Source organism: Entelurus aequoreus, linkage group LG08 (assembly GCF_033978785.1).
Source record: "Entelurus aequoreus isolate RoL-2023_Sb linkage group LG08, RoL_Eaeq_v1.1, whole genome shotgun sequence".
In the NCBI taxonomy this organism is placed as follows: Eukaryota; Metazoa; Chordata; class Actinopteri; order Syngnathiformes; family Syngnathidae; genus Entelurus; species Entelurus aequoreus.
The window spans coordinates 45,661,959-45,687,963 of NC_084738.1; the positions used below are offsets into that span (position 1 = coordinate 45,661,959).

Consider the following 26,005-nt stretch of genomic DNA (forward strand, 5'->3'; position numbering starts at 1 on the left):
TAATACCACCTTAACATTTGACAACCAAACAATTACACAAGGCGACTCGGTAAAGAATCTGGATATTATCTTCGACCCAACTCTCTCGTTTGAGTCACACAATAAGAGTGATGATAAAACGGCCTTCTTTCATCTCCGTAATATCGCTAAAATTTGTTCCATTGTGTCCACTAGCAACGCTGAGATCATTATTCATGCGTTCGTTACGTCTCGTCTCGATTACTGTACCGTATTATTTTCGGGTCTCCCTATGTCTAGCATTAAAAGATTACAGTTGATACAAAATGCGGCTGCTAGACTTGACAAGAACAAGAAAGTTTGATCATATTACGCCTATACTGGCTCACCTGCACTGGCTTCCTGTGCACTTAAGATGTGACTTTAAGGTTTTACTACTTGCGTATAAAATACTACACGGTCTAGCTCCTGCCTATCTTGCCGATTGTATTGCACCATATGTCCCGGCAAGAAATCTGCGTTCAAAGAACTCCGGCTTATTAGTGATTCCCAGAGCCCAAAAAAAGTCTGCGGGCTATAGAGTGTTTTCTATTCGGGCTCCAGTACTCTGGAATGCCCTCCCGGTAACAGTTAGAGATGCTACCTCAGTAGAAGCATTTAAGTCCCATCTTAAAACTCATTTGTATACTCTAGCCTTTAAATAGACCACCTTTTAGACCAGTTGATCTGCCGTTTCTTTTCTGCTTTGCCCCCCTCTCCTTTGTGGAGGGGGCACAGATTCGGTGACCACAGATGAGGCGCTAACTGTCCAAAATTGGGACCCGGGGTGGACCACTCATCAGTTGGGGACGTCTCCGCGCTGCTGACCTGTCTCCACTCAAGATGGCCTCCTGCTGGCCCCACTATGGACTAGACTCTCACTATTATGTTAGATAAATGATAAATGGGTTATACTTGTATAGCGCTTTTCTACCTTCAAGGTACTCAAAGCGCTTTGACAGTATTTCCACATTCACCCATTCACACACACATTCACACACTGATGGCGGGAGCTGCCATGCAAGGCGCTAACCAGCAGCCATCAGGAGCAAGGGTGAAGTGTCTTGCCCAAGGACACAACGGACGTGACTAGGATGGTAGAAGGTGGGGATTGAACCCCAGTAACCAGCAACCTTCCGATTGCTGGCCCGGCCACTCTACCAACTTCGCCACGCCGTCCCTATAGATCCACTATGGACTGGACTCTGACAATATTATGCTAGATCCACTCGACGTCCATTGCACCAGTCGCCCGAGGGGGGGGGATCCTCACATCTGCGGTCTTCCTCCAAGGTTTCTTATTGTTATCCCATTGGGTTGAGTTTTTTCTTGCCCTGATGTGGGATCTGAGCCGAGGATGTCGTTGTGGCTTGTGCAGCCCTTTGAGACACTCGTGATTTAGGGCTATATAAGTAAACATTGATTGATTAATGTTGTGTTGTTTTTAGCTTAGAGTAGACAATGCTTTAAAAAAATATATAATTTCAGCTTTTTTTATAGTCCTGACGTTTAATTTTAGTAAATACCGTATAACAGATTGCATCTTTTCAAGTATATTAAAAAAAAAGAAGAAGCTTTTTTTGTTAATATATCTATCTTTATAATGATGTAACTTGTATGAAAATGCCTCAAATTGAGGGCTTTTCTCAGCAATATTTAGGAATACAGATTAATTGATTACAGGTCATAAATTAATTAATCACTAATTTTTGTAATTGCTTGAAAGCACTGGTTAAATTACTGTAAAAACGGTTTCTGGGGGGTTTCATTATTAGACGATGCACTGTACCAAGGCTTCCCATCCAACCTGATGGATCTCGAGAGGTGCTGCAAAGAGAAATGAGCGAAACTGCCCAACGATCGGTGTGCCAAGCTTGTGGCATCGTATTCAAAAAGACTGGAGGCTGTAATTGCTGCCAAATGTGTATCAACAAAGTATTGAGCAAAGGCTGTGAATACTTATGTAAATGCAATTTCCTTTGTTAAAGTCAAAAGGTTAAGTAGCAATGATTGTCACACACACTAGGTGTGGTGAAATGATCCTCTGCATTTGACCCATCCCCATGTTCACCCCCTCGGAGGTGAGGGGAGAGTGAGCAGCAGCGGTGGCAGCGCTCGGGAATCATTTGGTGATTTAACGCCCGATTCCAACCCTTGATGCTGAATGCCAAGCAGGGAGGTAATGGGTCCCATTTTTATAGTCTTTGGTATGACTCGTCCGGGGTTTGAACTCACGATCTTCCAGTCTCAGGGCGGACACTCTAACCACAAGGCCACTGAGCAGGTTTGTTGTTTTATTTTTTATTTATTTGCAAAATAAAAAAATGTGAAATTACTTTTTACATTGTCATGAATTTAATCCATTTTGGAATAAGGCTGTAACACAACAAAATGTGGAAAAAGTGAAGAGCTGTGAATACTTTCTGGATGCACAGTATCCTAATTGACGTCATCTAAAATACATAAGGCTCAGCAAGAGAGTGGTGAAGTTAGTAAACAAAACACTCACTGAAACTTTAGAGTGGTGTTTCGCCATATCACAGGGACATTCGGCACACCCTTTTATGGTACTGGCAAGCACAGGTGTGTATAATGTGAGCTTGATTGGTTGGAAAACATTTGCCGCCATCAAGCAAATTGTTTTAATTACTTGGTTACTAATTGTCAATAAATAATTGGCCTTGCCTAATGATTATAACATTTTCATTATTTAATTATTAATCCAAGTATCCTAGAAGGATACCAATTTATAGAACCCTTCTTGTTTATGATTGAGACGCTAATTGAACATAGATACTGATTGACTTCTGGGAAAAGTGACTTATTTCAATAGTGTCATACATGTACCCATGGTTCTACGGTTCTGGTTCTAAGTCCACTAACACGGCAAGGGGTTTGCCCATGGCAGTTGCACTAACAAGTCATTTCTATTCAGGCGATAAGGTCAGCTACCCACAGGGGCTTAGAAGGCCCCAAGGAGCTTTGCAGGAGATGCCTGACAGACACACTTAAGACAGAATAGGAGGCAAAGGTGTGACTTTCTAATGAAGAGAGTGCGCAAACAATGGATGTCAAGAGTGTGCAAGATAACAAGGCTCACTGCTTCCTCGGCTGGGCACCGAATTTGACTGGCTCCTGCTTTTTTTCCCCTTTTCTCTTTGCCTTTCGTCTGGCTCATGTTAGCGTCAGCTGAGAATAGCTTCTGAGGCGCGTGTGAAGTTCAAAATCCCTCCCCTGCTGGCGGGCTGGGTGCTTTCATCACGTAGGGGAGTTAGTGCGGGGACGCCCATGTCAAACAAAGACAGGAGTTTTCACGCTTCCGCGGTGTTGCAGCGAGGTTATGAGGTTCGACGCCATCTAAGCGACGTCACGCGCCGGTGGCTTTGTAGCTTTTTTAGGTTAAGTGTTGACATTGTGGTGCGAAACGTCATTGGTACGCGTCGTCTTGACTGTGTGGTCCAACCTCATTTCGTTTTGTCTTTTAAACCAGTGGTCCCCAACCTTTTTGTAGCTGTGGACCAGTCAACGCTTGAAAATGTGTCCCACGAATAAATAATAAATGATAAATGGGTTATACTTGTATAGCGCTTTTCTACCTTCAAGGTACTCAAAGCGCTTTGACAGTATTTCCACATTCACCCATTCACACACACATTCACACACTGATGGAGGGAGCTGCCATGCAAGGCGCTAACCAGCACCCATCAGGAGCAAGGGTGAAGTGTCTTGCCCAAGGACACAACGGACGTGACTAGGATGGTAGAAGGTGGGGATTGAACCCCAGTAACCAGCAACCCTCCGATTGCTGGCACGGCCACTCTACCAACTTCGCCACGCCGTCCCCACGAACACATTTTTTTTTTTTTTAAAGAAATACAATCATGTGTGCTTAAGGACTGTATCCCTGCAGACTGTATTGCTCTATATTGATATATAATGTATATATTGTGTTTTTTATGTTGATTTAATTTAAAAAAAAATAATAATAATAATTTTTTAATTTATTTCTTTTGCGGCTCGGTACCAATCGGTCCGTGGACCACTGTTTTAAACATGTTTTTAAGAGAATAAAATAAAAAAAACAGCTATTTCTTGTGCGATTTGGCATGAACACAGATATTTCCTTTTTCTGTGCATTCTAAATAGTAAAGAACTGCAAGTAAGAGGTAGCTCTACAGCACTTAAACTACTATCAAAAAACCTCCATCACCGTTTTATATACAGTACATGCTGTAAGTAAATACTGTATATAATGTAGAAACAGGCACATTCATGATAACATGTACAACTTAGCGTATTTCAGTCATTTTAAGCATGACCGTAACTTTTTTCCTGGGCACATTGATTTCACAGAACCCATAGCAACGGTATCATTCGTTGCTATGCACTTTGTGAAATCAATGTCAACAACAACATAGAGAGCACTTAGTGTTTACCGCTAATGGTAGACTTTGTGAAAGCCTTGGAGCGTTATTATGTAGCACTATTGCTAAACGTTTCAAATAAGAACATATGATATAATAGTGAATTACAATGTCCGGTCTCAATGGGATGACGACTGATGAGATGGTTCTATCTGATTCAGCTGCTAAATAATAATCCTCAGATACAAATGCTTCCTATCGGTGTTGCGATGGTCTTATGCTGCATTCCATTTGAGCCAAGTTGAGAGTCATACATTATCAGGTTTGTCGCAAGTAGGGATGATGTTTGATAAGAAATTATCGAGTTCGAGCCTGTTATCGAATCCTCTTATCGAACCGATTCCTTATCGATTCTCTTATCGAGTCCAGATAGGTGGTTGTATATGGAAAAAAACACACAATATTTGGTTTAACAAAAGCTCACTTTTATTATATAAGACAACAATTTAATCTAATAAATAAATAAATATTGACTGTTACCCCCCTAAAAAAATAAAAAAAAATAAATAAATATTGACTGTTGTTACCCAAAGTATATTAAGTGGGATTTTTTCAGAAAAACAAATATATACAGTAACACAAAAACAACCTGTCTCTGTGATCACAATAGGTGTATAAATAATAATATAGTGTTAAATAAAATCAGGCCCTTGGGCACAAAACTGAAAATAATGCAGCTTTCCAAAAAGTGCACTTCTGCTGCTATTTGACATAACTGTTTGTTATGATGCTTTGACATTTTTTATTTCTTTATTGAAAGAAAATTCTATGAAGAGAAAAGTTCTTTGCAAATGTGGATACAATGTTAAAAAAATTAAAAGTTAAAGCTAAAAAAAGAAATACACTTTGAGTTAACATTATTTCCTTATATGGGGAAAGATGTTATGAGCTAGGGAATATAACAACTACACTACCCAGCATGCAACGGGAGTGACGAGCATGCGCGGTAGCCCCGAAAAGTGTTGTTGCATATCGTCACCCGGCAGCTAAGAATGAGCACGCTGTGAAAGTAAACGTCAAGAACTCAGCCAACACGCCTCGTCTGCATTATTTATAATTAGACAGACAACACATATACAGTGTGATTTGGTTTTGTTTACAAGGAAAGAAAAACGAAAGTTAAAAAAGGGAGATGTCATATATGTATGTGCTGCGCTTGCTTTAAGAACGTTGTGACAGCTGCCGTAAAGGAGGTACGTTGCTAGCCTGGTTGCTATGTTTCCGGTTGGTCGTAAAAGTGTTCTTCATGTGTTTGTACCCTGCTCAAATCTCTCAGTAAAGTTATTCATTGGATTATACCTTTTGTTTTGAACTTTATTACACCTTGGAGCGCTTTTTCCCCTGCTTTCGCTATCTGCGCCTAATGACTGAGCTATGTGACGCCATTTCTTGTGATGTCACACGGAGCATTTCTGGTCGGGACGGGACTCGAATAAAGAACCAACTCTTTTTCTTTACTATAGTGGTCTCGATAACGGGTACCGGTTCTCAAAAAGGGATTCGAGTCCGAGGACTCGGTTCTTTTCTTATCGAACAACCGAGAAAACCGGTTTCGAGTATCATCCCTAGTCGCGAGTGGAATTTAAAAGTTGACCAAATGTTAACTCAAAGGAATACCACTGCATCAGAAGCAGCTCAAGTTTATTTTTCTTCTTTATTTTATGGAGGGTCACAACCAAGGTTATAAGCAGCTCAAGCTAGCTAGTAGCGGACTACTCACTTGTGGTTGGAGGAGCAGTATGAGCAAGGCAATGTGTCTCGACGCCAGAAATGTAGTTTCTCTGTGTTAGCTCTTACAATAATGTTGCTATAGCTTGATAAATATACAGGACACAACATATAAATGGAGAGTTGTTGGAAGTTTGTGGATGCCTTTTGAGAGCACTTTCAAAGCATAGTAGATGAACACCATTACCTGCATTATTAGCGGCTTTGTACAAGAACACACATAATAGACAAAGACATGTATGATTCTGTCTCACACAAGGACTGTGAATGATGGATGGGCAAACGTTCTAAAAATATATATATATATATATATATATATATATATATATATATATATATATATATTATATATATATATATATATATATATATATATATATATATATATATATATGTGTGTACACACACTACCGTTCAAAAGTTTGGGGTCACCCAAACAATTTAGTTGAATAGCCTTCATTTCTAAGAACAAGAATAGACTCGAGTTTCAGATGAAAGTTCTATTTTTCTGGCCATTTTGAGCATTTAATTGACCCCACAAATGTGATGCTCGAGAAACTCAATCTGCTCAAAGGAAGGTCAGTTTTGTAACTTCTGTAACGAGCTAAACTGTTTTCAGATGTGTGAACATGATTGCACAAGGGTTTTCTAATCATCAATTAGCCTTCTGAGCCAATGAGCAAACACATTGTACCATTAGAACACTGGAGTGATAGTTGCTGGAAATGGGCCTCTATACACCTATGTAGATATTGCACCAAAAACCAGACATTTGCAGCTAGAATAGTCATTTACCACATTAGCAATGTATAGAGTTTATTTCTTTAAAGTTAAGACTAGTTTAAAGTTATCTTCATTGAAAAGTACAGTGCTTTTCCTTAAAAAATAAGGACACTTCAATGTGACCCCAAACTTTTGAACGGTAGTGTATATATTAGGGCTGTGAATCTTTGGGTGTCCCAAGATTCGATTCAATATCGATTCTTGGGGTCACGATTCGATTCAAAATCGATTTTTTTTTTTCAATTCAACACGATTCTCGATTCAAAAACGATTTTTTTTCCCGATTCAAAACGATTCTCTATTCATTCAATACATAGGATTTCAGCAGGATCTACCTCAGTCTGCTGACATGCAAGCAGAGTAGTAGATTTTTGTAAAAAGCTTTTATAATTGTAAAGGACAATGTTTTATCAACTGATTGCAATAATGTACATTTGTTTTAACTATTAAATTAACCAAAAATATGACTTATTCTATCTTTGTGAAAATATTGGACACAGTGTGTTGTTGGGGCAGCACGGTGGCAGAGGGGTTAGTGCGTCTGCCTCACAATACGAAGGTCCTGAGCAGGGACGTGCACATGATTATAGAGGGGCAGGGGCTCAAAGTCAGAAAAGGGCAGGAATTTTTTTTTTGGTCCTTTACACAATATGGAAATCAATGTAAAATTAAATTTGCTAATAGGAAGCTAACTACTTAGCTGTGTGTCCTTTTTAGGTAAAAGTGATTGCCATTTCTTTTGTGTCAACAAATTATGGTCATAATGAGTTAATTCACATTATCATAGGCTTGGAAGACATGAAAAGCAACAAAACACTGGTTTATTATTAGGCTATTTATTGTTAAAGATAAGCACTTTAATATTGAACATTGAACAGTGCAACATGAACTTTGAAAAAAAATACAAAAATAAATACCCAAATGGAAAAAACTTCAATGTGAAAATCTGTCCTTCTTCCCTTAACTTGATGAAAACACCATCAAGTTGTAACTTATGGTCTTTCTCACTTAATGCTCAGACTAAACAACTGAAACGCAATACAGGGCCAAACATATGGACCAGGGGCCAGTAGAGGGCTGTATCATTTCTTTTTTTGGCATTGTGCTGCAGGCATAATCAACATGAATCAAGTTTAAATACAGATGGTAATATTCCTAACAGATAACCAACAACTTATATCCCCAGAATGCTGAAATTATTATTATTATTAATAATAATAATAATAATAATAATAATAATAATAATAATAATAATAATAATAATAATAATAATAATAATAATAATAATAATAATAATAATAATAATTATTATTATTATTATTATTATTATTATTATTATCATTATTCTTATTCTTATTATCATTATTATTATTTTGTTAACCCACACAGTAATAGCAAAGTCACAATAAACTTTATATCTAAAACTCTACTGTGAGAGAAATGTGATTCGCCGTAAACACAGTGCATTTTATTTAGAAAATTAACCCGGTGTTTTATTTTGTACACTACTTCCTGTCCCGCACGATCCGCTCTGCTCTGTGCGGACTTGATGTGCCGTGCTCAATTGATGCGCCGTGCTCCGACGTCCGGCAAAAACAGAAGCTGACACATTGAATAATAGAATAATACAGCGTTTTTCTGAAATATTACCCATATTAGATGCTGAATAAGTGGACGGCGACTAGACCATAACTCACAGGTTCAAGTTGCTCCACTGTCACGTCTCAGGGGCGCAGTAACTTGGCTCTCTCTCCTCTCACTTACTCACTCACTCGAACTCAAACAACCCGGTATTACAAAAAAACGTGGAGTTTTTGTACCGCTGTTTTTTTGTTTTTTTTTACATCCCTGACAGGAATTTATGAATGTTGTTTAAAGAAAAAAAAGAAAAAAAACCACACACACAGGCAGAGGGCACTTTTTAAGACGAGGCAAAAAAGGGCAGGGGCTCAGGCACCCATAGGGCCCTATGTGTGCACGTGCCTGGTCCTGAGTAGTCGTGAGTTCAATCCCGGGCTCGGGATCTTTCTGTGTGGAGTTTGTATGTCCTCCCCGTGACTGCGTGGGTTCCCTCCGGGTACTCCGGCTTCCTCCCACCACCAAAGACATGCACCTGGGGATAGGTTGATTGGCAACACTAAATTGGCCCTAGTGTGTGAATGTTGTCTGTCTATCTGTGTTGGCCCTGCGATGAGGTGGCGACTTGTCCAGGGTGTACCCCGCCTTCCGCTCGATTGTAGCTGGGATAGGCTCCAGCGCCCCCCACGACCCCGAAGGGAATAAGCGGTAGAAAATGGATGGATGGATGCAATAATGTAAATTTGTTTTAACTATTAAATGAACCAAAAATATGACTTATTTAATTTTTGTGAAAATATTGGACACAGTGTGTTGTCAAGCTTATGAGATGTGATGCAAGTGTAAGACACTGTGACACTATTGTTCTTTTTTTTTTTTTATAAATGTCTAATGATAATGTCAATGAGGGATTTTTAATCACTACTATGTTGAAATTGTAACTAATATTGATACTGTTGTTGATAATATTCATTTTTGTTTCACTACTTTTGGTTTGTTCTGTGTCGTGTTTGTGTCTCCTCTCAATTGCTCTGTTTATTGCAGTTCTGAGTGTTGCTGGGTCAGGTTTGGTTTTGGAATTGGATTGCATTGTTATGGTATTGCTGTGTATTGTTTTGTTGGTTTGATTAATTTAAAAAATAAAAATTTTAAAAATTTAAATTAAAAAATTAAAAAATTGATTTTTAAAAAATGAGAATCGATTCTGAATAGCACAACGTGAGAATCGCGAATCGAATACGAATCGATTTTTCCCACACCCATAATATATACATATATATATATATACACTACCGTTCAAAAGTTTGGGGTCACCCAAACAATTTTGTGGAATAGCCTTCATTTCTAAGAACAAGAATAGACTGTCGAGTTTCAGATGAAAGTTCTCTTTTTCTGGCCATTTTGAGCGTTTAATTGACCCCACAAATGTGATGCTCCAGAAACTCAATCTGCTCAAAGGAAGGTCAGTTTTGTAGCTTCTGTAACGAGCTAAACAGTTTTCAGATGTGTGAACATGATTGCACAAGGGTTTTCTAATCATCAATTAGCCGTCTGAGTCAATGAGCAAACACATTGTACCATTAGAACACTGGAGTGATAGTTGCTGGAAATGGGCCTCTATACACCTATGTAGATATTGTACCAAAAACCAGACATTTGCAGCTAGAATAGTCATTTACCACATTAGCAATGTATAGAGTGTATTTCTTTAAAGTTAAGACTAGTTTAAAGTTATCTTCATTGAAAAGTACAGTGCTTTTCCTTCAAAAATAAGGACATTTCAATGTGACCACAAACTTTTGAACGGTAGTGTATGTCGCGGACTCAACGTCTAGGTCCAGAGTATATAAAGCCACCAAAAACAAATGGACAATGATGGTGAAGGCAAAAGAGTGAAGAGTGTCCTGACCAGATATCTAGATCCCTAGTTCGAATTGATGTAACATGTTCTTTATCACATTGTTTACGTGTCTAATGAAGATTTGATTCATGTATGATGGCTCAGGTGTGATTCACTACAATAGGGCCCCACAGCACACTGGATTCCAGTTAATTGAAATACCACAACACTGGATATTGTTCAGATAAGTTAAATCTAAGAACTTGCACACAAAGCAACACTGGATGACTATGACGTGTGCATTTTCTACGCATGCGTACTAGGTCGCATTGCGCCGGCGGACGGAGGGGGGCGGGAGTCCTAAACGGTGGCATTGTTGTGTGTGGACAAGGATAAGGTTAGGTTTGATTTACCCTCGATAACCATATCCGGTTTAGTGTAAACAGGACCTAAATGCTGCCTATTAGCTATTGAGAACAGACGCTGGCTTGACCACCACGTATATTCAATGAGCCGGATGTGATGTCATTTAAAACCAGGCAATGGAGAAAGGACAAAAAGAGGACATGTAAACTCACCATTTTGGTTTGTGGTTCCATCGCCGTCCAACTGCCGTTTCTGTGCGCTCCTAAACTCCTTGAGGGAGAGGTAAAGCACCTTTCGCATCAGCCGCTCCTCCGACCACGGGATCCCATCGCTGTCATCCTGTGGAAACAAACAGAAAATGCATTTACAATACGGCTTGTTAGCATTCCATACATATTTTATTCGGGAATAAATAAGCAGAGGTTATTTGGTGTATTTCACCGCAGCCGAGTAATCCATGGCGTGCCACATTGCGACATTAGCATGACACAGCCTTAGCTTGCATGGAGACACATTAGCATCACAATGCATGGAAGGACAGCTTCTGGCCAAGATGTGGTGATAAGAGCACGGGCTTGATGAATAGGTAGGAAGCAAATGAAAAAAACATCACGGGGGCCACCGGGAGTTTGTGAGACGCTTATCGCTCCAGGCGAGACAGAGGCGGCAGATCTTATTGTCGGGGAGGTCAGCGGGAGTCGCAAACACACGCCACATTATTTTTATTGTGACACGAGGCTCTTCATTTAAAATCCCCCTAGCAAGTTTCAATCTGAGCCACAAATGCATGACATCAGCCAACGGCTTCAACGTTTAGCGCAGCAAAAAGCCTCTATTTATTATTGGAGTTTTCAAAAAGCCTAGTAGGAACAACATGGCGAGCTCTTTAACTCGTCTCTGTCGTCGCTGCGCCAGCTGTGTTTGATGTCAAACATGCTAATGACTAAAGGAAATGAGATCAGGACATGAGCAACAACAAAAGCGCTGTTAATAAATAATGGAAAGTCAAATTACATTCGTTCTACGGTGAGGGGGGAGCACATTTGCAATGCTGCCGACTCACTCCTTCAGTCGAGTGCGAGGCAACACGTGTGGGATTGGCCATCACGCCGCTGACTCAGATCGTTTTCGTCTGGCGGTGACATCAGCGCTCGCGGAGAGAGACAGAGAAAGAGAGAGAGAGAGAGAGAGAGCTCCGGCGTAATCGCTGCAACATGTCGGCGTAATGAGATATCAAGTCCCCGGACGTCTATTTAGAGAGAAATGCTTCCGGCCCCAACAGCCACGGAATAAGTCCAAAAACGTCTGCAGCTGTCTGCTAAATGACTTTCACAGACGCAATCAGGCCTAACCCACAACAACACGTCAACGTCAAGAACTATGAACTCATGTTGGTGTGTTTTTATGGGTTAATAGAGTCCTTAAGGTCTTTTTTACCATGTTTTATCTCCGTTTCTTATTCTGCAGGATTAGGCAAAAACAACTTAAAGATGCCCTATAATGCAAAACCAACTTTTCTTAACTATTTGTACCTGTTGTGTATTTGGAATCGGCAAATTGAAATCAAACCGTGGAAGCATTGCGGAAATATTTATAAAACAATGTCAATAAGCTCCTTCTTTTTCTCTATCCTATTGTTGTGGGGCAGACTGGCTCGTATATGTACATGTATCCTCTACTGTTGCCATTTCTAATACAAAGTAGCAAACAGTTCTAACTTACATCTGTCAGTAGACTCTCTATGGAAGCACTTCAAACCACAACAAAAATGGCTTGGAGAAGATGCAGTAGAAACGGAGCCAGGTAAATAAAATCCGCCCATAAAACGGCGCATCCTGAAGAGACAGTCAGAAAGTGGCTTGAAGATGGTCTCTAAAATATAATCTTTGCAACATGTGGACCAAAGAACCACCATTATATGTTATGTAGACCACATGGAAGTGTTTTAAATGTCAAAAAGAAAATCATAATATGACCCCTGAACCCATTGTGACATCATTTTGCAAACAGGTAGAACCTAGTAAAACCCGCTCCAGAACAGTTTCTCAAAAATTGCTGTAAAATAAACATAAATAATATTTATATTAATATTGTTTTCCACTTAAAGCGAGTTAAACTTTTTAAACCACTTCTCCTTGAAGCGCACATATCAAGTATTACTTATTGCAGTAATCCTCAAACTGTGGGCTCACCTAGTGGTAAATATACTTGTTTAAAAAAGTATCTGCCTTGTTTTTAATGAATACTTCGGCCTACTAAGCTATTGTATTTTAATGTTGGTTAATATGGTGGTACTTGGAGAGCCACGTTTTTTCTGAGCTGGTACTAGGTGAAAAAGGGTTGAGAACTACTGACTTATAGTTGGTTTTAAGGCCTAACATGTTAAAAGCTTTTTTGTGATTGTCTGATTATGCAGCTGCTTTTTCCAAAAGTTGCCACAAAAGTTGATGTTTTGAGGCTTATTTCAATTTCAATACCATTGAATCAACTTGTGGTTTTATGAATTTGTTTTCAATGTTTTAAGTGTTCCTCGTAAACATAACCTCAAAAAAGCACAAAATGTCAACTAATTGGAAAACAAATACTGTATTGATGTTTTACTTATTTTATGACGGACTTACTGTAGAAGTAGACACTACATGGCAGTAAAAGTACCTACTCAGAGCTCATTGCCAAATTACTGTACCGTTTTATTATTTATAAGTAATAGTAATGATTAAATACACCTATTACAAATGTCAGTTTTTGTGTAGCCTTGCCATTTTAAAGGATTAAAAAACATGTAAATAAAACATTTCACATATAATCTTTCAACACAGAAGGAAAAAAATCAGCACAAAATGTCATTATTGAATCTCAATGGTTAAAAATGTTCTGTTATAGCCTCATTCACTCACTCTTTCCAATTCTCCTAATATATTTTGACAATATTGACAGCGAGGTGGATAAAAACAAACGCTTTTGCACGCACTATTGTTTTGATTTCACCACTCTTGGGGGACGGGGTCTCTGCAGAGCATAGCGGAGCGAGGAAGGGTAGACAGGGGGGTTATTAAAAGCTGGGTGTCGACGTGTGATGGAGCTGATGGGTGACAGCAGCCATGTTTCCACGGCAGGTCTATGACCTCGTTGTCATATTTTTCGTCCTGTACTTATCTAATAAATCACTCCCTTTCGGTGTATGCAAAAGCTTGCCATGTATGCGCCGATTACTTGGACGGCGCACTGCAACTCTTGGCTTCCCAGCGTGGCACAGGGCCAAATGTACCAACACACACATCTAACCCTGTGGAACACTGTCAAACACAGTTTAACTGCAGGGAGGCCATCCAAACGTCAATATCCACCTTTAAAGGCTGCATTCACACTTGGAGTTATAGGCACGCTGGGCCTAAAATTAAAAATACACACTTGGTGTGCACTTTAGTGTGGTTGGCTGAACATCCACAGTTAACACTGCTATTTTTGTCACGGGACTAAAGGATGCGCCATAAAGAACATGACTCAAATTTTCCAAGGCAAAATGCTTTATTTTTACACAATGCTAGATTAACGTCTTAGATTCCAGAAAAAGCCCTGTTGTCACGGAGAGACAGAACTTGCAACACTTTCTCCTAGGACTAGGCCAATAAAACGATAGCAATATATATAGTAAAAAACACATAATCATTAAAAAATGTGTTCGATAAAACATTCGATGTCTACTTTTTTGTGGTATCATCCAAAACTTATGTAAAGTATCAAACAACAGAAGAATAAGTGATTATTACATTTTAACAGAAGTGTAGATAGAACATGTTAAAAGAGAAAGTAAGCAGATCTTAAGAGTAAATGAACAAGTAGATTAATATTTCATTTTCTACCACTTGTCCTTAATAATTTTGACAAAATAATAGAATGGAAAATGACACAATTTGTTACTGCATATGTCAGCAGCTAAATTAGGAGCCTTTGTTTGCTTACTTACTAATAAAAGACAAGTTATCTAGTATGTTCTCTATTTTATTTAAGGACAAACTTGCAATAAGAAACATATGTTTAATGTACCGAAAGATTTTTTGTTAAAATAAAGATAATAATGCAATTGTTTGTGGTCCTCTTTATTTAGAAAGGTACTGAAAAGTATCAAAATAATTTTGGTGCCGGTACCAAAATATTGGTATCGGGACAACACTAGAGAGGACTATAGTTGGTTTCAGTAAGTAGATCAAGTAAATGTAGCTTTTTTTAATCACACATATTGGTAAAGTGCAGAGCAACTGCTTTAGTGATCGCTCTACGCATATTTTTTTCCTGGTACATATTTTACAGAAGGTATAAAACATATCAATAATAATTGATATCAACCAATATAAACACTTATATCATGATACAGTTTTCAGCCATATCGCCCAGCCCTACTTTCTCCTACTTATTTGCCATTTCTGCGCGCTTTTATCATCATTTTAACACTGGCCCGTGTCTTTGGTCTGTGTACCTTTTACCTCAAGTGAGTTGTTGTTCGGTGCATGCCAGGGTTTCTTTAAACCCAAACAAACATAGCAAGTACGAATGCACCCTAACTGTAGTGGATTTGGGTTTTATCATACAGTCATATTACCAGTACTATATCTCCCTTTCTCATTCAGGTGTGAGCTCTTCAGGAATAACGCTTAGTGTCGAGCGCTACCTGGTGCCAACACACCCCGAACAGCTCCCAGCAGGCTCATGGAGTCCTGCTAATGAGCGTGGGGACTCCGTCTTTGTGTGTGCGTGTGTGTGCGTGTGTGCGTGTGTGTGTGTGTGTTTGTGTGTGTATGTGTGTGTGCGGGCGTGGGCTGTCACCCGGCAACCCTCCCCTTATGGGTATAATCCAACTCTACAACCACACACACACACACACACACACCCACACCCACACACACAGAAGGGCCTCCACGGGGATATTGCTAGTAAAGGATGTCAAATAAGATAATTTAATATATTCACACATTTTGGGCTGTGACGTATAAAACATTTAAAGTGGCATCACATTCACTTGCTTCCCCCACTGAGCGTCTACAAACTACACTTCATTTCCATGAAACACCTTCAAAAGATTAAAGAGTGCACAACCAAAGAAGATACATTTTACTTGGTGTTCCCAAGCTATATTGCTTCTTTTTTAAGTTGAAACAAGGTGTATAAATGCCAGCTTTTATAGTTTGTATAATGAGCACCAACATAAAACGCAAGGACAAAATCCACCTGATAATTTTCCACCTTTAGCAACGGAATCTTAACTTAGGCTGCAATATGCATGCCGGGACTGTAGGTGGCGGCGTTACTTTGTAAAGAAACATCATGAACATGGGCTTTTAATGTTGTGTCTTACCCAAAACAGTCATTTGCACTTTTATGGGTGAAAAAATTCACCAAAGTATTGTGACTATGTATCGGACTATAATGAAAACTTAAATAAAAACTAAAATAAAAGAGGGTGAGACGTGTTTTCATGTAAACAAATTATGGCGTCACATTAGTACCAAAAATCCAAGTGCGTAAAAACTGTTAGCGCGCGCGCGACACCCTTTCTGCGCGCGCGCTGTCTCGGTCTGTGCGCTGTCATGTTTCATTTTGGTACTTTGGGGGCGGGCATGCTTAGACCGCCCCTTCTTTCTGATTGGCTTTGAGCAATCAGAAGTATATCAGGGCGGGTCATCGTCAATATGTATCAAGATTTACGGAGGAAGAAGTGGATAAAAAAATGTTGGCTGAAAAAGAGGTAAGTTATTGAACTGGTTTGGAGTGATTGTAAGGGTACTATTACTAAAAATAATAATACATTTTTATTTATAAAGCACTTTTCATACATTTAAAATGCAGCTCAAAGTGCTTTACATAGTTAAAAACAAAATGAGAAATAACACCCACACCCCATGAAGACAGTCAAACATGTACATAAAAATAAACAACCAACAACAACAACAACAATAATAATAATAACAACACAATGACAATAGCCAATCACAGGAACCCTCTGGACGTGGAGATCCAGAGGGCTCTTTGAGGAAACACTAGATGATCAAATAAATGGATTAAAAATAATTAAAATACACATCAGGTACAAGTCCAAAAATAATATGAAATAAGATAAGATATAATCAAACATAAAAATAAACTACAATATGAAAAACTATAAAATAAAATAAAATACAATAAAAACTGAAATATAAATATAATAAGACCATATAAAAATAGGCTAAGATATGATAAAACATAAAAATAAGCTAAGATATGATAAAACATAAAAATAACTAATACTAATAGAATAATCTTGCACATTGGGCCTAATATTTGTGTAGTAAAGTGGTTTTTGAATTCGAGCAATGTAATCTGAAAGATGTTTAAAATATCAACAATTAATGTTAATATTTTTAAAACAATATACTTCTCATAACATGAGTATCTGTGTGCATGAGAGAGTGTAAAGAAAAGCATTGCTATAGTTTCACTTCATCTGCCTTTTTTTACAACCTACTTGAAGTTGTATTTTTCTTTTTGTCTTTTTTTCAAAGCCAATCAGAAAGAAGCATACCCGCCCCCAAAGTACCAAAATGAAACATGACAGCGCACAGACCGAGACAGCGCGCGCGCAGAAAGGCACCGCGTGCACGCAAGAAGGCACCGCGCGCGCACACAAAGGCACCATGCGCGCGCAAAAGGGTGTTGCGCGCGCGCACGAAGTGGAGAATCAGCGCGCGTTAACAGTTTTTACGCGCTTGGATTTTTGGTACTAATGTGACGCCATAACAAATGTCCAAAATGACCATGTTAGCATTCTCCTGACTAACAAACAAATTAATGGCTAATGGGCAACACATTTTTTTTACAAGGAACAAGTGGACGTTAAAAATAAGGAAGAGACATCAATGATCGCATCAATCAACACATCTGCTGTACGTCTCTTAAGACCTGGGTAGATATTCGCTAAGTCAATTAACCAAACGATAAATAAAAAAAAGAACTCAATAACTTTGCCAGCCTCGATAATCGCTATGTGTTTGTGTTGTTACAAGCTGCATTAGTTTCAGCAGCTAGGCACTGGTTTTACATGCACATAAACTGTAATAATAACAACCGCAGTAAAACTCCCGATTTAATAATATCGTATAAATTAAAATTATCAAAAAATTGTGATTGATAAAGACGTTGAAATTATAGACCAACTAGCATTAACTTGCTACCTATCTTAAATGCTAAAATGATAACAAGAGACAATTTATTTTCCCATTAAGAAATGTCATACCCCAATCTAAACATGAACAAACACATTGCCGTCTAAACAACTAAGCTACAGTATTCACATTAAACATAAAAGATGTGCTGTCCTTGCACAAAGTAACTGATATCAACTCCACAGTGTCGAGTTGAAACAGACAGGTGTGTTGTGAATTTGTGAAGTGAATTATATTTATATAGGTCTTTCCTCTAGTAACTCAAAGCGCTTTACATCGTGAAAGCCATTATCAAAGTTACATTTAAACCAGAGTGGGGGGCACCGGGAGCAGGTGGGTAAAGTATCTTGCCCAAGGACACAACGGCAGTGACTAAGATGGCAGAAGCGGACATAGAACCTGGAACCCTCAAGTTGCTGGCACGGCCACTCTACCAACCTAGCCATGCCATGCCGCCCCCCCCCCCCCCCCCCCCCCACACGTGTTCAACAGGAAGTGAACTGGCGTCACGTCACATAACTCATAAGTGTAACGAAGTGATCACCATATTTGCATTTATTAAAAAAATATTGACAAACATTTGCAACTGGGATAGGCTCCAGCCACCCCCGCCAACCCGAGAGGGACAAGCGTTAGAAAATGGATGGATGGAATACAAACAAATAAAAATGTGTCTTATGAAGTTAGAACAATATTCAATATTTTTTCCTGCCAAGAAAGTATATAGTGTGTCTATTTGTTTTAGTTAGTTAAAAAAAAAAAGAAGTAAAAAATAGATTTTTGTGTGTACCAGTACAGTCCGATGCGCCTTATGGTTCTGAAAAAACGGTACTTACATTATTATGTATTATCATTACATCAGTGGTTGATTTGGTCTCAAAATAATGTTGACAATAATATTGTTTATCGGCAATAATTTGTAAGTTAATAAATTGTCAAGGCAATATTTGTTATTGTATCAGACATTCCTCTCTGCTACGTTGTTAGAAAATTCATTCCCATTCTGGAGTATGGCAAAATTAACTTTTTCATCATCAACACAAGACTGAATGACAAATATTTGATCCAGTAAGACTGGGGCTTTAAGAGCATAACACTAAATGTCTTCAGGTATGAAAACTAACAGCTAGTGACAAACAATGTGGACAATCATACCACAATTCTACACAGAAACTCATGCAAAAATTTCTTGTGAAGAAGACACAATTTGCATCAAAGCGTGTACTGTGTGTGTGTGTGTGTGTGTGTGTGTGTGTGTGTGTGTGTGTGTGTGTGTGTGTGTGTGTGTGTGTGTGTGTGTGTGTGTGTGTGTGTGTGTGTGTGTGTGTGTGTGTGTGTGTGTGTGTGTGTGTGTGTCTACGCCATCCAGTCTAAAAATATCCCATAGCTGCTGCAGATGTCACAGCGCTGGAATGTGGGCCACGCGCTGGCAGCGATCCACTCTTCAAAAGCGCCTGGAAATCAGTTATCCTAACACACATTTCCACTTTAAGGTGAGACATCTCAAAAAAACAAAAGACAAGACAGATGAAAAAATGTTGTTTTAACAAAATCTGGCTTTTTTTTTGTATGCAGTAGTCTCTCTCAATCTCGTGCCCACTATTAACCACGTCCTTCCTACCTCCCATTCTTCCGCTCCCACACAAGACACGTGTGGCCCAGATGACGGGCGGCGAGGATGTGTCAATCATTAGGCTGTTAGCAATTATTCAATTCCGATTGAGGTCAACGCAACTTTTTCTGCGGGAAGTGGTGGATTTGTGGATACAAATTAAAATGATTAAAACGTCTTGATCATGCACACTGTACAACAACGTAGCAGCTGCTAAGTGTTATGACAAATAGGAACTTTGAGTGGAAGAATTTTGGAAGCAACACATCACAAAAGAGACAGATTCTATTATTTTGGTGACACTTTTGGGAGCAAAGCCCAGTGGCCGACACATGCAATACAGGGAAAACACATGCAATACTGGGAAAGAACAACTCGTTAAACCAGTAGCTCGATTACATTGTTTAAAAAAAAGTTTAAATACAGAAAATTTACCTTTTCACTGCGCCGACTTTCTTCTGGGCATTCTGTTCATTTTTTTATGTCCCTCTCAGACCTGACTTACTCATAGGTATGATTATGCTGATGCCGCCTTCAGGTTTGTCAGGCAGGTCAACACGGTCGCCATCTTGAGTAGGGGTTTCGTAAGACCGATCAGGTGTGCATTCGACTGGCACCAAAATATTAATCATTGACAGACCTCTGCCTCGGTGGACTAAAGCAGTAAATAGAGATGGATTTGCCCTGCTCAAGATGGTGCCCCTGTTGACGCATTGTTCCAATTAGAGCCGGCATCGACGTATGTTTATCAATGGGGTTTAATTCTTAGTAGCATGCAAACTTCTGGTTTCAATTCCCTTTGTGTTTAGGTGTTTGTATGTTTTGAACATAGTTACGCGTGGACCGCGCAACTATGTGTAGTGTTTTGTGAAGTCACGTGTTTGATATTAACAAATATTAAGATTTGTTTTCTACATTTGAAACACTTCCTTGTGGTTTACATAACATGATGGTGGTTCTTTGGTCAAAATGTTGCATCGATTTATGTTTTACAGACTGTTTTCAAGCCGCTTTCTGATCGTCTTTTCAGGATGCGCCGTTTTGCGGGCGCTCTTATTTACGTGCCTCCACTTCGATCGTGTCTGCTCCCTGTCAGCCATATTGTAATTTTTAGCAATACCATATGGAGTTTAGTGACAGATATAAGTGTAAAGTATACATTAATTTGTATTAGAAATAGGAACAGCGGAGGATGCATGTGCATGTACGAGCCAGTCTGCCCCATAAGAGGATAGAGAAAAAGAAAGAGCTTATTGACTACAGCATTGAGCTACAATGGCAGACTAGCGCAACGATCTACAGGTAAATCTCTAACATATATGAAGATATCCGCTGAACTGACCATTGGTAAAAGTTTAACAAATGGGGCAGATTTTAAACGACTCGTTTGGAGGAAGTATGAAGGGAGGCAAGATTGTTTTTAAATATCTCTGCCATGTCTCCATGGTTTGATTTCACATTTTCTGGCACTTACACAAATTCAAAATACACAAAAACAGGTACGAATAGGTAAGAAAAGTTGGTTTTGCATAATAGGTCCCCTTTAGCGTACTTGACTATGCAGACAATGAACAAAAAACACATAGCTTTGCAAAAATGAACACTATCAACTCCTTTTTCAATGCCAGTTAAATGCTGCTGAAAGATGCCAAGTCAAGGATGCAGATGTTGCTGATTGAAGCATCAGAATGTCATTAATCCAAGAATAAGGTGATGACATCCAGACAACAGGATTGGACAGTAAATTTATAAGCTGATATGCCATTTTTCAGGACTTGAGATTGACTTAGAAGTTTTGATAAAAAGTTCAGTATTTCGGAAAAAGTAGGAAGTCCTAGAGTCAAGAGATGAAGATATTAACTACTAGAGTTTCTTAACAGCCTCAAAATGACCAATTAATCAGTTATCTTTTCAAAACAACTGTAAAAAACTATTAAAGAGTCTTCTGAATGTTCTAAACTCCTCTTTTGATGCCCGTATTGCGCAGAATATTGCTGTATGGAGTGGTGGCACGTTGCTTCTACGACTGCATGGACGTAGATCATCTTCCTGTAGTTAACATCATATGAGTAGGAATGACTAAACAGCGCCTTTGTTGGTTACAATGGTGTAGTGCAGGGGTATCATTTTAGCACAGGGGCCACATGGAGGAAAATATATTCCTTGGGGGACTGCACTGGTAAAATGTGGCATAATAACTTCAAAATAAAGACAACTTCAGATTGTTTTCTTTGTTTTACTTTGGCCAAAAATAAATCAAGCACATTCTGAAAATGAACATGGCCAAAAATACAACAGGCACATTCTGAAAATGTACATATCACAAATAATCCTCTAGACAAAACAATTCAAATTAGTTGAAACTTCTGGGGAAAAAATTGGTGCAGTTTAAAAACTATGGACACAATGAACTTAAGACTTTGTCTAAGTATATCTACAAAGCCATTAAACTTTAAGTCACAGCCTATCTGGGATTGAACAAATACTAAATAATACAAATAATACTAAATACTAAAAAAACCTCATTTGTCATTTCCACGTATTAATCCTGTGCTAACTCAAACCATACAAACAGAGGTAAGAACATTTCAAGAGAGTTGAGTTGCACTCTCCGTCCACTGTTCTCCTTTTTGATGGAGACATTTTGGGGGGAATTTGGGTGCCAAAGCATGATGTGTTTGAAGCAGAAGACGTAAAACGGCACGTTTATTTTGGAGGAGTACTGTGTACCTCTTGCTTGGCGTACTTGCTTGACCCCGCTTTAAACCGTTTGCTTGCCTAACAGACTTGGTGTTGCAACATCTAGTGGAGACATTTAGAACTTCAGGTTTATTAAAATTTGCAGCCCTATTTTATACTTAACTAACACATCTCGCGGTCTGCAGGCCTGATGTGGCCTGCGTTAGACACCCCTGAAGTAGTGTACTCTTTCGTTTCAATACAGGAGTTATTAACAGCAGCTTGATTAATCTATTGACCACCGCTTTTTCAGCCCCCTTCTGGTAATGACAGGTACTACCATGTATACAAAATATGCAAGAAAATGCTTACAGGTATTATCAGCATGATCTGGAAACAGTTGTGGAAAAGGAAATAATTGACGAATGGATTCCTAATCTCTCATTCTAATCCTCAATGCATACTGCACCCTTAAGGCTTCAAGTGGGTCCGGGTGCTCGGCTAAACTCAGAACGAACACAGAGAGAGAGAGAAAGGGAGACTAAAGCGAGGTTACGAGGTTGCAGAGCACATGAGGCCCTATATAATCGCCTCATTACACCAGCTCACCGCTTCGGAATGCAAACCGAGCGACTGTGAGCTTTAAAATAGAAGACAAGGAAGGAGGAGTGCCACGTATATACACCCTGCTATGACATTTGATGTGCATGAGCTGAAGTGGCATCCAATAGCAGCAAGATCAGACCGTATAGCAGAATCAGACCTTGCATGCATGAAACAAAGAAGGCAGGTCGAGCTAGCGCATGCAGACGTCTGTGCTGTCACTCATTCAAGGAGTGACACTGACAAAGTGCCTGCAAAGCCTTAAACAAGCTGGAGAGAGCTGTGACAGTCTGATCAATCATTTCCAGGATCATACGTGTGCACGAAAGGCCCTCCTTAGGTACATCTTTAATGAACACTCTCTGGACTTGACCCCGGAACACCCTTTGCTTTCACGCTAAAGACTGCAACACAACAAATATATAGAGTAATCTTCCTTGTTTGCACCACTTTTGAGAAAAGAGGCACTTGAATGATCAGTTTTTTCATAACAAAAGCCTTCTTACATCTAGGCAGACTTTGCTACACATCTTCAAACAAAGCCTGAAAACTGTCAGTCATCCAATGTACACACATGGGACTTTAATAATAGCGAGTAAGACAATATGTTTTTGGTCGGATCTTACGGGGTTCACTGACATTTGCTACGGCAAATGCTTGTAACTCAAATTGTTGCTTGCAATTTAAAGGCCTACTGAAATGAAAATGTTTTATTTAAACGGGAATAGAAGATTCATTCTATGTGTCATACGTGATCATTTCGCGATATTGCCATATTTTTGCTGAAAGGATTTAGTATAGAACAACGACGATAAAGTTTGCAACTTTTGGTCGCTGATAAAAAAAAGCCTTGCCTATACCGGAAGTAGCGTGGCGTCACAGGAGGAAGGATTCCTCACAATTCCCCGTTGTTTACAATGGAGCGAGAGAGATTCGGACCGAGAAAGCGACGATTACCCCATTAATTTGAGCGAGGATGAAAGATTCGTGGATGAGGAACGTGAGAGTGAAGGACTAGAGTGTAGTGCAGGGTGTATCTTTTTTCGCTCTGACCGTAACTTAGGTACAAGCTGGCTCATTGGATTCCACACTCTCTCCTTTTTCTATTGTGGATCACGGATTTGTATTTTAAACCACCTCGGATACTATATCCTCTTGAAAATGAGAGTCGAGAACGCGAAATGGACATTCACAGTGACTTTTATCTCCACGACAATACATTGGTGAAGCTCTTTAGCTACGGAGCTAACGTGATAGCATCGTGCTTAACTGCATATAGAAACAAAATTTAAAAAAACCCTTACTGGAAGGATAGACAGAAGATCAACAATACTATTAAACCATGAGCATGTAAATACACGGTAAATAATTTCCAGCTTGGCGAAGCTTAACAATTGAAGCTAACTTAGCTACGGAGCGGCGGCGGGCGTTGTAGCTTTCGACGACACCCCGGCCGCCATCAGCGTCGGCAAGAAACATATATTTCCCCAAAGTTACGTACGTGACACGCACATAGCGACACGCACGTACGGGCAAGCGATCAAATGTTTGGAAGCCAAAGCTGTACTCACGGTAGCGCGTCTGCTATCCAGCTCAAACACAACAAAACCTCCTGGTTGTGTTGCTGTAGCCAGCCGCTTATACAACGATCCCACCTACAACTTTCTTCTTTGCAGTCTCCATTGTCCATTAAACAAATTGCAAAAGATTCACCAACACAGATGTCCAGAATACTGTGGAATTTTTCGATGAAAACAGAGCAGTTTGTATGGTGACACATTGGGTCCGAATACTTCCATTGCCGTCGTAACGTCACGCGCATACGTCATCATACAAAGACGTTTTCAAGCGGAAGTTTCCCGGGAAATTTAAAATTGCACTTTATAAGTTAACCCGGCCGTATTGGCATGTGTTGCAACGTTAAGATTTCATCATTGATATATAAACTATCAGACTGCGTAGTCGGTAGTAGTGGGTTTCAGTAGGCCTTTAAAGCATACCAACAAGCCGACAACTCTTACCTCAAAACCCTCTTAAGTTGACGTACCATTGTATATGTAAAATGTAAAAAATACGTTGAAAATATATTTTAAAAATGGAAAAAGCGCACATTAATGCTTCTTGGAGCCACACACAAACACAAAAACACAGGTCATTAGTGTTAAAACTACACACACACACACACACGCACGCACGCACAATGACGTCCTCCTTGTAGGGCTTACTAAAAACTAATTTCAACAGTCTAAATTCCAGCAACAAGGCTAGATTTTGGACAACACTTACAATACACTATTGTGGAGCCTCGGAGACATGTTTAAAATACTATAAAGCAGGGTTGTCTGACTCGTTTTAATTAAGGGCCTAATTGCAAGTATGGCTGCCCTCAGAGGGTCGCCTGTAACAGTGAATATAAATGATTACAAAAATATAAGGATTTGCCTAATGATACTACATTAGTGCCTATGCATTTAATTATTGTATTTTTTAAACTACAAGTAATCTGTAGATTTTAGGGTAAAAACTGCCGGCTCACTCGCCAGAATTTCACTGCATATTACTGTAAATGGAAAAACGGTAATAGTATTAAAATCAAAATTTTAAAAATAGGCAAGTGAGCTGCCAGTGTTCTACTGTAAAATTGACAGTTGTTTTTACAGTGTACAATTTGATAGATAACTTGCTTTGAAATGGTAAGTCAAGCAGGTATTTAACAATTTATTTTGAAGTTTGAAATGCATGATAATATATGTGTTGCATTACTGGATAATAATAAAGTAAAAAATATATGCAATTGCATGCAGTACATGCATTTTTCCGTCAAAATGATTACATTTAGCAAGAAAAAATAAAAACTTTATTGACACATTTACAGGCTTTCGCAGGCCACATAAAATAATGTGGCAGCCAGATCTGGTCCCCGTGCTATTTACCGCATCCATACACGATCAGGGTTCTTTTGGTCACTATAGCGGGCAGGCAGGACGGACAACAGAGGGGAGGTGCGGAGGCCATCTGTTCTTTTCCGCTGCGTTTCTCTGCACTAATGGTACGCCAGCTGCTTTCAAGAGCATGGCAACAATATTTTGGCCAGCTTTGCAGGACGAGCGTCAGAAGTGATTTTTGTTAACCTCCTTAAATGTATTTATTCATAAAGGCTGACAGCCTTCAATATATTTGCAGGGGTGATGTTAAGGTT

At 39.2% G+C, this 26,005-nt stretch overlaps 1 protein-coding gene across 1 annotated transcript in view; it reads right to left on the reverse strand.

The window, feature by feature from the left end:
• The window catches only part of jarid2b (jumonji and AT-rich interaction domain containing 2b), a 226,380-nt gene that overhangs the window by 121,243 nt on the left and 79,132 nt on the right, over window positions 1-26,005 (reverse strand). Inside the window, exon 2 of the mRNA XM_062056611.1 lies at window positions 10,929-11,055. Within this exon, the coding sequence (XP_061912595.1) occupies window positions 10,929-11,055 (127 nt within the window). The remainder of the gene's footprint in view (window positions 1-10,928; window positions 11,056-26,005) is intronic.